Source organism: Canis aureus, chromosome 14 (genome assembly GCF_053574225.1).
Source record: "Canis aureus isolate CA01 chromosome 14, VMU_Caureus_v.1.0, whole genome shotgun sequence".
NCBI lineage: Eukaryota > Metazoa > Chordata > Mammalia > Carnivora > Canidae > Canis > Canis aureus.
In genome coordinates, this window is record NC_135624.1 from 42,670,683 (window position 1) to 42,683,393 (window position 12,711).

At 38.5% G+C, this 12,711-nt stretch overlaps 1 protein-coding gene across 7 annotated transcripts in view; it reads right to left on the reverse strand.

Moving 5' to 3' along the window:
- ATP8A1 (ATPase phospholipid transporting 8A1) overlaps positions 1-12,711 on the reverse strand; it is a 224,216-nt gene that overhangs the window by 127,733 nt on the left and 83,772 nt on the right. For 5 of the 7 annotated variants that reach the window (XM_077847881.1, XM_077847877.1, XM_077847878.1 and 2 more), the window contains one exon: positions 8,287-8,331. The exons of the other annotated variants lie outside the window; for them this stretch is intronic. In XM_077847881.1, the coding sequence (XP_077704007.1) occupies positions 8,287-8,331 (45 nt within the window). The remainder of the gene's footprint in view (positions 1-8,286; positions 8,332-12,711) is intronic. 7 annotated transcript variants of the gene reach the window in all.

The window sequence follows — 12,711 nt, forward strand, 5'->3', positions numbered from 1 at the left end:
TAAATAAAATTTAGTCTGCATTTCTAGACAAGATACCATCAATTTCACAACCAAATCATACATTTTCAAGCATTCTGAAGTGGGATAGACTTCTGCAGTGTAATAAAAAATAGTATTTTATAGTTTGTTTTTCTGGAGTGGAATTACATTGTACTTATACGAAGCTTAAGAAAATTTTTGTAAAAAGTAAAAACACCGTTAAATACCTAGAGGTCTATTCCTTCTACTTCCACAAATTCTTCAAGTTTTTAGAATTTGATTATAAAGCTACTATAAAAAAACAATATTGATTCTTTTACGTTACCCTATGAGAAATCTTTATTTGTAGTAACTAACATTACATGATTATCGTATTCAATATAAAAATGAGCAATAAGCTTTTAATATATTTCATCAACATCTAACACTAACAGATATCTGATACTATTTATGTAAATATCACATTTATTCTGTATATAAGGAGGACAAATCATAAATACGTTTGGGATTTTTTGTGTTGGGGCTGTCTTCAGATGAGCAAACACTTCTGTGCTTCATAGGAAATAAATGGAGTCAGAGTTGCCTCTGTAGTCGGGCTATCATGAATCTCATGGCCATGCAATATAATATCAAAATGTTGAGATTAAAAGGAAGAACAAGGAGCATGTAAGTGGAAATGTCAAACCCAAAAGAGTGTATTTTGCAATGTTCAGTGAAAATATACACATTCAGGCTTTCGTGCATAGAAGAAAATTCTAGAATTCATTCGCCAAGGAAAAATAATGCATCCAATACTAAATAACTGTAACTGAAAGCTTTTCATCATGTGATTTACAGTTACAGAATTATCAATGCCAATGCACCAAATATCAAGAGCTTCATATTTTAAAGCTAGCAGTTCGAAAGGAAGGAGAAATCACTGATGAATAAAAGAATCTGAAATAACTAAACATACACATTATCAATGAAATATATTTTTTCCGTGAACCAAGAATGTTTATAAGGTACATCCTTATGCACATGTGGTAGTTTGATCTATGAATTCTGAAAATTATAATAAAGTACGTCTTCATTAGCATGTAGTAGTTTAGAATTCTCAAAACCACCCTAGGAAGCAGAATAAACACATTACTCTTCCTTTAGTTTTTTTTTTTTCTTCCTTTAGTTTTAAAGATGGAGGGAAAAGTCCAAGAACTTTTAAGTGACTTATCAATGGGCACGCAAAAAGTTGGCTTACATTTCTCCTCCAAATGCTATCATTTCTTAAAAATAGTTTATTACTGGGGCTCCATGAAGTCTCCCTATTATTAAAGTGTATTCATTAATGGTTCTTAGTTATACATTCCTACTTATTTGTTACATAAATTGAAATGTCAAGGAATAATCACAGTAACATCTTGCATGTGGAGGTCTATTTTCTTTCCAAAGAATTCCAGACTAAAAGCCTTTGCAAATCTGAAGATGTCTTATTAATCTCACCAGAAACCCTTTTATCTCATAAATCACAGTTACCATAATTGATACAACGTTCAAATGTATTTATAACAAATAACACTAGATATGCAATTTAAATCTTTACATGGACACATCCCACCCTCCATTTACCAATGAAGCTTCTACCACAAATAATGCTAAATAAGAACTCTTCACTCAGAAAGTAGCTTCTTTTCCAAGATCATAAAAAACATAAACAACTCATCTGCTAATCCACACAGCCTGGGTTAGATAACTCAGGCGTGGAGTTCTTACCACCCCTCTCTGAAATCTTACAAAAAAATGTTCACTTTTAGTAAAAGTAAACGGATAAAATTAGGATGCTCATGTCATTTCAAAATAAGAACCAACTGCATTAAATAAAAGTGGTAATTTAAACTCAGTTGACAAAACGATGAATTTGCAAACTGCTCACAAAAACAAATGCAAGCCAACATCAACATTTTGTTGGATTTTCCCATAGAAATTTTCAAGTGGCACGATGCACACAGGAGACAAAAGAAATCATAGTATTTTGCAAGAAGGAATAAGAGAAGGAGGGTAACATTAAGGTGAGGAGAACAAGGAGCAGGTCACCCACAATGCCACATAAATGGCAGCTTCTTGCAGGCTGATTTTAAAAAGTATTTAAATTAATGTAAATATATATATTTTTTATTTATGATAGTCACACAGAGAGAGAGAGAGAGAGAGGCAGAGACACAGGCAGAGGGAGAAGCAGGCTCCATGCAGGGAGCCCGACGTGGGATTCGATCCTGGGTCTCCAGGATCGCGCCCTGGGCCAAAGGCAGGCGCCAAACCGCTGCACCACCCAGGGATCCCGAATTAATGTAAATAATTATTTACACTGTAAATAATTAGAAAAAAATGAAGAATCCCCATTGCAATAAAAATTAACATTTAGAATGTGTATGGCTTAATCAGTATTACCTATTTTCATATATGACAATATGGACTATGAAATATTTTTAAATTCAAAATTCATGCCAAACAAAAGAATTGTTAGGGAAAAAATGGAAAAAATAGTTGGATTTATACTTTTCACCTTAAACCACATAAACTCCAGATGGACGAACAATTTAGTAAAAGTACTAACGATATGGGAAAAATGTTTAAATAACTTAAGAGTGGAAAAGGCCTATGTATCAAACATTATCCAGAAAGCAAGACAGATAAATCTGTAAACAACTGAAACATTTCTGCACAGCAAAAACTACCATAAGCAAAATCAAAAGCCCAAACAAAAAAACTGGGAAAAACTGCTTCCAACTCATATCATGAAGGTTAGAACAAGGAGCCCACGAGGAAAGACGAGTGCCTTTAAATACAAACTCCAGTTTAGCCAATAATGAATGAGAAAAATGAAAAGGATCAATTTGGCAGAAATAAAGTTTGACAACTCTGTGCTGTTGTGGTTATGGAAGGAGATAAATCATACCATTGGTGATTATGAAATTGGCGTAACTAGTTCTAAAAAGAACAATTCTATCAAAAATTGTCCAAAAGGGGTAATTTCTACCAAAACTTAAAATGCCACATATCATCCCTTTGATCCAGGAATTCCGGTTCTAGGAATTTATACTAGCCATCTACCCAGTGCAAAATATCATACACACAAATTCATTCTTTGCAGCACAGTTTTAGGAAGATTTATTTAGTTGAGAGCTGGAGCTGGAGCTAGAGTGTGTGTGCACCTGCTTGCTCAGGAGAGCGAGGGAGGGGCGGAGCGAGAGAACCCTGAAGCAGCCTCCCTGCTGAGCTCGGAGCCCATCCAGGGCTGGATCTCACCACCTATGAGATCATGACTTGAGCCAAAACCAAGAGTCAGAAGCTCCACTGACTGAACCACCCAGGGGCCTCCGCAGCACATTTTTTTTTTTTTAATAGCAAAAGATTAGAAATAACTCAAGAACTTGAAGAATACTGCTTTTAAAAATTGTGGTACATCCACATGGCCAACACTATACCAAAAATAGGAAGCTCTTCAGCTGATCTTGGGCAGATCTCAAAGATGCACTGTCAAAAGAAAAGATGGTACAGAACAGGGCATACGGTATACGGTATATGCCTCGCTTTCATAAACATAAGAGAGAAAAAAAATACACGTATGTATATGTGTAGACCCGATCTGGAAGGAAACACCTGAAACTGTTGACACTGCCTGCCTCCAGGAGGAGAAATGGAGGGTTCCAAGACAGGGAAGGGAGAAAAACTTCCTGACACCCTCTAAATTTGCAATGTTAATACCTTACGAACTTAAAAAAATATCAAAATTATTTTAAAGATTTTATTTATTTATTCATGAGAGACACACAGAGAGGCAGAGACACAGGCAGAGGGAGAAGCAGGCTCCATGCAGGGAGCCCGATGTGGGACTCGATCCCAGGACCCCAGGGTCATGCCCTGAGCCACAGGCAGGTGCTAAACAGCTGAGCCACCCAGGTGTCCCAAAAAAATCAAATTTAAATTAAAAATTAAACGCAAGCACAAAATCCATGCCAGCCACCTGAAATAGATACACAGCTGACACATGAACTAAATGCATGCATACACACACTACACACACCACACACAGGAAGATAAAGGTAGGGTGACTCTAAAGCCCCATTTCTGGAAAGGATCTGCACCTCCTGCTTTTAAACGATGCTACTGGTTGCAAATCAAAATCCCTTAAAGGGAGATTTAATTTTTAGAAATGAGTTTGTTTTTCAGAGTCATGTCCCATCAAGTCCGAAAATATAAATAAGTGATCATACTCAGTATTTTGGTCAGACGTTGGTTTTAACCACAGTAATGAGACCTGCCTCTCCTTGTGGCTCAAAGTACTTCTGAGGGCAATTACAAAAGAGGAATTCCAAAAACATTCCACGAAACGGCTGCATCACTGAAATAAGTAAATGACCTGTCAACGTGACTACTTTGAAGACTAACACTAATTTGGATGTGTTTGGTCTCATTACTACACAGTCACACCTGGAAGGAGGTTTTCGTGAGCCTCGTGGCTGCTGCACAAAAAATAAATATCACTCGTTCCATATGTAATTATAGGCCAGAATGAAATGAGAAGATGAATAAGACCAGGAAATAGTACCATCCACCGTTACTATGATAATCTCAACCAGCACAGTGAAATGACTAAGCATGGAATGCATTAAGGAAACCCTTTTGGAGAATAATCTCACTAGCACTAACTTAAACAAACACACCAGCGCAGTATGGAATCTATATTGAAGAGTCAAGAAAAATATATTATCTGGGATTTGCTTCAAAATAATGGTGAGGGAAAGGCATAGATGACACTGGTCCTGAAGGCACATTATTGAAGCGAGTGAATGAGTAATCGGCCTACTTTGGTTTATGCTTGAAATTTTCCACAGTAAACGTTATGAAAAGGAAAAATGGCCATGGAAATACACAGTCTTGAAAACAATCATATCTTAAGGGCTGCACGGATGCTGAGAATAAGCAGATCTTTTTTCCAATGGTGGACTTTTAATAGAAAAGAATTAATCTGTAAGGTTGTATGTTAGCCTAGGGTACTTGGTAATAACATGAAGACTGTACCAATTTTGGAGCAAGTGGCTACTGGTTGGGGAATGATCTTATCTCTATAAACTATTTATACTAATATATTTGAGTAAAGCTACAGCCATCATCCAATTATCTTTAATGCCAAGAGTATGTTTGAAAATACTCTTGAGGGAGTATCATAGGTTTGCCTTCAAATTCCACTAAATGTAAAATAATCTGTACACATTTAAGTGTTAAATATTAAGTGTTTTTTAAACTTGACATTTTTGTGGTGAATATGGTTCAAGTGGGGCAGTAATAAATATATATTATATTATATATATACACATATATATACAATATATAATATATATTGTATATACACACACATATATACTATATATATATATATATATATATATATACACACATACACACACATACACACACATACATGTTACAGGGTTTTTATGGAATTCAATGAACTTCACATTGAAATGTAAAGCTGCTGAAAGACAGGCATGAACTTTGATTTTGGATTTATACAGTCATCTATATTCTCAAGTTTATCCCCGAAGGGCAGTAGCATGAAGATATGGTCAGATGCCTGGAGCATAGGATTCAGCTAGGATCACATTTTTTTTTTTTCCTGGATGGCGCTTTTGATCTTGGTTTCCTTGGCAACATGAAATCCACTGGAGGAGGCTTTGGGGGAGATGCCAGATTTATGAATGTGCAACATTTCTTTTCCCTGTGCTAACTTTTCTCAAGTCAGTTAAACTGTACCTGAAAAAAAAGAAAAAAAAAAAAAAACTGTACCTGGTCTTGCTACCTTAATAAGAAAAGAAAAAAATGGACTGAAATGGTAAGGATACTTTATGCTCTGAAAGCATATATTCTTTAAAATTCTTTAAGGTTTGTAGGGTATAAAGTGACCAACGCCCACTTTATAACCAGGCTGAGTGAGGTTTTAACTCTGGCTGGCTTCCATGTTTCCTGGTTGTGTAGTTGGTGGGGGGGGGGGGGGGGAGTTACTTATTAGCTTCTTTGCCTAAATTTCACCAACTTTAAGACGATCATGTCAATCACAATTCTTCAAACATATCATGAGGATTGAGTAAGAGACATCAGGGCTAATACTCCCTGTGAGTATACAACGTCTAGACTGTTCTAAGCGTTTTAAAAACAACTCACTCAGGGCAGTTGGTTGAGCATCGGACTCTTGGGTTCAGCTTGGGTCACGATTTCGGGGTCATGGGGATTGCCCCACACTGGGGTCTGTGCTAGCGTGGTCATGTGCTAGCTTGATTTTCTCTCTCCCTCTGCCCTCCCCTCACTGCGTGCTCACGCGCATGCACACACACTCTCTCCCAGCCAAATAAATTAGTCTAAATAAATAAATAAATAAATAAATAAACCAGAACTCAGTCGATCTTCACAACCTCCCTATGACGTCCACAATCTACCAGATGAGGACAGGTAGGCAGAGAGATTAGGTCACTTTTTTCCCAGGGCACCGGTAGGATCAGGATGTGAACGTGGGTGGTCAGCACCCCAGGTCTGTACCCTCGACCCCTGCAGAGCACCAGAGAGCAGCTCAGGGAGTGTCTGTTCCTTCATCTTTGCAGGCTGACAGGTGACTGATAGATGGGGCGTCTAAGAAATATTTAGAGTAAAGCTCACTTTATTATAAAGGTGGTAAATGCCTTTCCTACTGTGTATTTTAAAAAATACTAATAATTAAGTGGAATCGTATAATTTATTGAAAAATCTGGCATTTCTTATTTGGATTTATCTAGTTTAGAATATCAAATATCAAATTTTCCAAACGGGTGTTTTACAAAAATATAATATAATAATATATATAATATATAATATATATAATATATAATAATATAATAACATCCTCTCTTTCCAAGAGTTAAAAAAGTCATAAGATAACCTCTAATGAAAGTAGGATATTTTAAATGACCTGAGTAAACACACAACAATTTTTTTTTCTTACATTTCCATCAATGAAAATATGGTCACGGTAATTTCCTTCTCTTAGGAGTAAATAAGTTCTCTTAGAAAATGTGTATTAATTCTATACTAGTAAATAAATTAATAGCATTACATTAACATTACAGAAAATCAATGGAGGTAGCCAAAATTTCACTACCTTCTGAAAGGATTAAGTAAAAGGGAATAGCTACCACATTAAACTTGAATTATCCACCAACAGTAAGAAACTTTGGAATATTTTTAAAAATGCTAAAAATTATTCAGTTGCATGTAGGTGTTGAAACTAGATGGAGCTCCAAGCAATGAGCTTAAATATGATGACTCATTAGCTGCCTCTGTCATTATTATGGGTATGAATTTTACTGCAAATCGTTACCAAATCTCCACTTTACTGAAATAAAATTCAAGTTGAATATATTGAATGATGATATTGGACTTCCATGCATATTGGAAATGTAGCTAAATCCTACAACACATGTACAACCTGAAAATAAAAATATAACCACTTATGAAATCACATGTTCTACAGTTACCAGCATTAAAAGAAACCTGTTTTCTGAAGCTTCATTGGCCACCAAATCATAATGAACTACAGAAATACCAAAATAAACTTATCTTGTTCTAAATGAAAATATAAATCCACGGAGGGGGGATTTTAAGAGAAAACAAACAAAACCCCTCAAAAGTACAGAAATTAAAATGACAGAATGGCATCTTTAATAATTCTAAAATTAATTATATTCTAGGTAAATGTAGTCTGGGGAAGCACAGTATTCCAACATTTGTTCCAGACATTTATTTTTTTTTTAATTTTCATTTTTCTAGCCCCTAAATAGATTTACTAGACTAATGAAAAGAGATATAATGGAAATTTCCAGTCCTTGGGTAGGTTTCAGGAGCCTCTTTTGGTGGCTCTGTAGAGAACATGAATAGCAGCAGAAGGTGGCAGTGCTGAGCTAGAAAACATAAACCTTGGGCTTTAACAAATCTTAGCTGGTTCACTGCTCAGGGACCCCAAAGTGATCATTACAGACTCTGTCATCGATACATAATGTAGAGCTCTAGCAAGCCTAACCATTAAACTAAATGTCTGTAAAATGACCAAACGTCCTGCGATAAAAAATCAAAGATATTCAATGGGTTTCAAGAAATAAGCTCTTTATAAAGTACTGTTACCCGACCTGGACAATAATGCTTTCCCCCCCTCCCCCCAAAAGTAGTGAATTGTATTTATCAAAAAACAGTGAAATGCAAGCCTTGTAAAGGAATCAATGAGGCAGAAAGGTCCATGCAGCTTACCATTCATCAGGAGAGCAACCATAATCCTCAGGTTCGGGGACATGGCTTCAGAAAGCAAGAGGAGGGGGAAGAGAGGGAAAAAAAATCATCATCACAGACAGGCCGGAAACAGAGGAGCATGAATAACGGAAGGACTGAAAGACGGATCTTGAAAATGTTAAGAAAAGGAACTTTTAGTTGATTCTGAAAGAATGGCAGTTGGTGTAGTAAGTAGGACATGATTTATGGTAAACTAAGCACGTCTACAAAATTATTCTGTAACAGGACAGCTCACTTGCCTCTCACTGAGGAACTGATTCATTTTATTCAAAGAATTCAGTATTCACCAACAAATGTTTTAACCTGGAAATGCTTAAACCGATGGAAAGTTACATATTATATAATTATATATGTAATTATAAAATTACATATATAATCATAAAATTACATATTATATATGTCATATATAACAGTCACAAAATTACATATTATATATTATATTGTATATATATATATAAATGTTCTAATGAAACAAACATAACTAATACCTAGGGACAAACTATCACATTGATGAAATCTACCAGATACACATCAGAAATAAACGTGACGACCAGGGATCCCTGGGTGGCGCAGAGGTTTGGCGCCTGCCTTTGGCCCAGGACGCGATCTTGGAGACCTGGGATCGAATCCCACGTCGGGCTCTCAGTGCATGGAGCCTGCTTCTCCCTCTGCCTATGTCTCTGACTCTCTCTCTCTCTCTATCATAAATAAATAAAAATTAAAAAAAAATAAAAAAAATAAACATGACTACCATAAAGTAACGGATCTTTAAACAGGCACACTGGAGTAAAAGTCAACTAGATTTCTATAATTAATTGGAACTGCATTTTAAAAGATTAACTGATACTCAAAATTGTTCACTTAAATCATAATTCACTCATTAAGCCATTTGTTATCTCACTCAGAAAATACCATTCATCAATAATTTTTATTTCCTCCTTTAGCTCATTTAAGCCCCGGGACAAGTCCGACTGACATGCAGCCTTTGTTCTAAGCAGCCAGTCACATATTCACTCCGAAGTGGCCCATAATATGTGGCTGAGCAGATTTTCTTTTCCTTCTCTACGTATTTATTAAATTTTTCTTCCTATTGTCCAATGTTCTCCGGCTTTGTTGAGATATACTTGATGGATAACACTGTTCAAGTTTCAGATACAACGTGACGGTCTGATCCACTTCTGTATATGCTGCAACAGGACTACCACCACGTAGCTAACACCGCCATCGGTCACGTAACTACCATTTCGCGTGCGTGTCGTGGGAAAACTTAACCTCTACTCTCTCAGCAGCGAGGACAGATCTTATCTCTCATTTCTTTCACTATATATGACCATTCCATAATTTTTCTTTTCTTTTTTTTTCTTTTTTATTTTTTTTAAAGAATTTATTTTTAAATATTTTATTTATTTATTCATGAGAAACAGAGAGAGAGAGAGGCAGAGACACAGGCAGAGGGAGAAGCAGGCTCCATGCGGGGAGCCCGATGCAGGACTCGATGCAGGTCATGCCCTGGGCTGAAGGGGCACTAAACCGCTGAGCCACTGGGGCTGCCCTTTTTTTTTTTTTTTTTTTTTTAAGATTTTATTGACTTAATTTGAGAGAGAGAGAGAGAGAGAAAGAACGCACAGGAGGTGCAGAGGGGCAGGAGCAGCAGCCGCAGCGAGCCTGACCGCCCCCCTTCATCCCAGGAGCCGGGATCATGGCCTGAGCCGGGGGCAGGTGCTTCACCTACTGAGCTGCCCAGGCATCCAGCATCCCAATATTTTTTCTTTTAAATTTAGTAGCTACCAATAGAGTCTAAAAAAATGCAGAGTTCAGTACAAATATAAAGTCATTCATTGCTTCTGACAAATATAACCCTCCCTGAAAACTCGTGGAGTCCCTCCGGCCGCCACCGTCCACGCACTGTCTTCACCCTCCAGCAACTGGCCGGGCGCAGGCCTCACCGCGCCACCTCCTCCAACGCACCGAGTCGCCTCCCGGGCAGCGCCCACCACGTCCAGCCACAATGACGGCGGTGCCCTCTACCCACTAGTCTCCCTTCTACCAGGTGGCTTGTTGATGCTCCAGGGGGAGGCGAGCCGAGCCTCCCGGGGGCGGGCTCCCAGACAAAGACGCCGCCCTGGGCTGCAGGCCTGCGCGTGGGGCATCACGCTGATCGGTCGGGCCGGCCGGGGACCACAGTGCCCGGGTTCTGGCCGTGCAGGAGGTCCCACAGGGCTCGGGGGCCCTTCTCCCGGGCACGCGCGGGCCTGGCAGGGCTGGGCGCTGTTCGCACCTGGGGAGCCACAGGGGCCCCGCGCACCTGCTCCTGAACCTGTGTGCACCTTTCCCCGCCAGCGCGGCTCCAGCAGCTCTGGTGCAGGTGCTGGGGGTCGCTGGCGTTTGTGAGCGTGTCGGGACCCCGGTCTCTGCCTGTGGAGCTCTTCACTTAATCAAACCCCTTCTTCTAGCGCCGCTCAAGCCTCTGCTTCTCCTGGAGGGGTCCCCGGCCTGCATGATGGGCTCACATCCCCCCCATCACACACTCACCCGGCCCTCCCCCTCCGTGCAGCCTGTTAGCCTCGATTACTTATTAACACCCATTTACCTCCAATCAACCACCAACTTCAGGAGAGCAGGAGCCATAGGAGCTTTCGCCAGTTATTACAACCCTATTATCTAACAAGGTGCCACGTACAGAAGGAGATAAAAATATTTGTGGAAGTATGTAAATAAACAAACGAGAGGTGTCTCCCCAGCTCTAGCCCAGGTGGGCAGTAAGATAAATGTGTTGGTTAGCATCTAGGCCTCAGGGCTAAGTTTTATTAGCCCTGTGATTGTGAGGTTTCTTTTCTTTCTTTCTTTCTTTCTTTTTTTTTTTTTTTTTGATTGTGAGGTTTCTTGTGGTGAATCCCTTCTCAGTGTGAAGCATGGATCCTTTTAGCAAACATACTGGTAAACAAAATATTGTCGTGTTAAGCCATTCGCATATTGTATTCATATATACATAAGGATTGTTTTTAAGGAAATTTCATGTTTTTACTCAAAGGGAACATGTCAATGAAATGTTTTTGACGTTGATTAAATGACTAACCCAATAAAAATCACTATTTAGTTGGCTTACTAGATTTTTTTTTTAAACTTTAGAGCTTTGTACTGTGTTAAGCTTTGCCCAGCTCATCAGCTCATTCTAATAGTAAGGTCTAAATTACTGACAAAGATTATACTTAGGATAAGAGCCTCTTATAGTCACTGTTTTGAGAGTCCTAGCCACTGAAACATAAAATTTTGCCTCCTTACTCCTTCCTGGTATTCCAGTTACTTTGATAAAACCAACCCACTTCCTATAGGAAGGAATTCGCTGAAATGATACTTTAACAAATGTTTAACAGTAGAATTTCTAGTGTCTAATAAGTTAAATTTACAAATGACATCAATTTACACTTAATCAAAGAAAGATTAAATGAAACAATCTAGTAAGTTTAAACATAGTAGCCTCATGGATAAAGTTGAACTTGACAAAATAATCATCACTACGAAGTGACGGACAAATCTTTATTGTGTTGCCCATCACGAATCCAATTTGGCCGTGGTTATGTGAAATGAGACAAAAATTGCCAACATTAAATTTGGAAGCATTGTTTTAAGTGTTAATATTAGCGTCTTGGGGATCCCTGGGGGGCTCAGTGGTTGAGCATCTGCCTTTGGCCCAGGGCATGATCCTGGAGTCCTGGGATCGAGTCCCACATCAGGCTCCCTGCATGGAGCCTGCTTCTCCCTCTGCCTGTGTCTCTGCCTCTCTGTGTCTCTCATAAATAAATAAATAAATAAATAAATAAATAAATAAACAAACAAACAAACAGTAGTGTCTTACAAATCTAAGAAAATACAAGGCAAAAATGAAGACAAGTCTTGTTCTTCGAACTCATAAGAGCCAACAGATTTCAGCCCTGACTCTACCTAGGGTAAAACCAGGCTTTCTGCTACTTCTTAAAAATGCTGAAGAAGGATCAGTTCTGAAGTTGTAACCCCAAAAGCATTTGTTAGTATATGATGATGTGTGGTGCTCTCCTTTGTTTTGCTAGTCCTGGGGGGATAAACACCATGCTTTCTTCTGCTGGAGTTAAAAGGTATGGATATGTCATAGTTGCCCATATTAATCAAGTGTTAACGCTGCTATAATGCAAAAGGATTGCAAAACCATGTAATTTCTCGGCCTGGGTTCTGATAACCCAAAAGTGGCCAGAGGAAATTCCACAGAAAGATGGCTGGCAGTAATGACTTTTCTTGCTGAGTTTGGTGGAATTAAGGGACAGTGGTGTGTCTTTTACTGTAAAGACCTAAGCATCTGAAGTTTCCTTTATCAAAGACATTTATCACCACTCTCTACAATGCTGACAACTC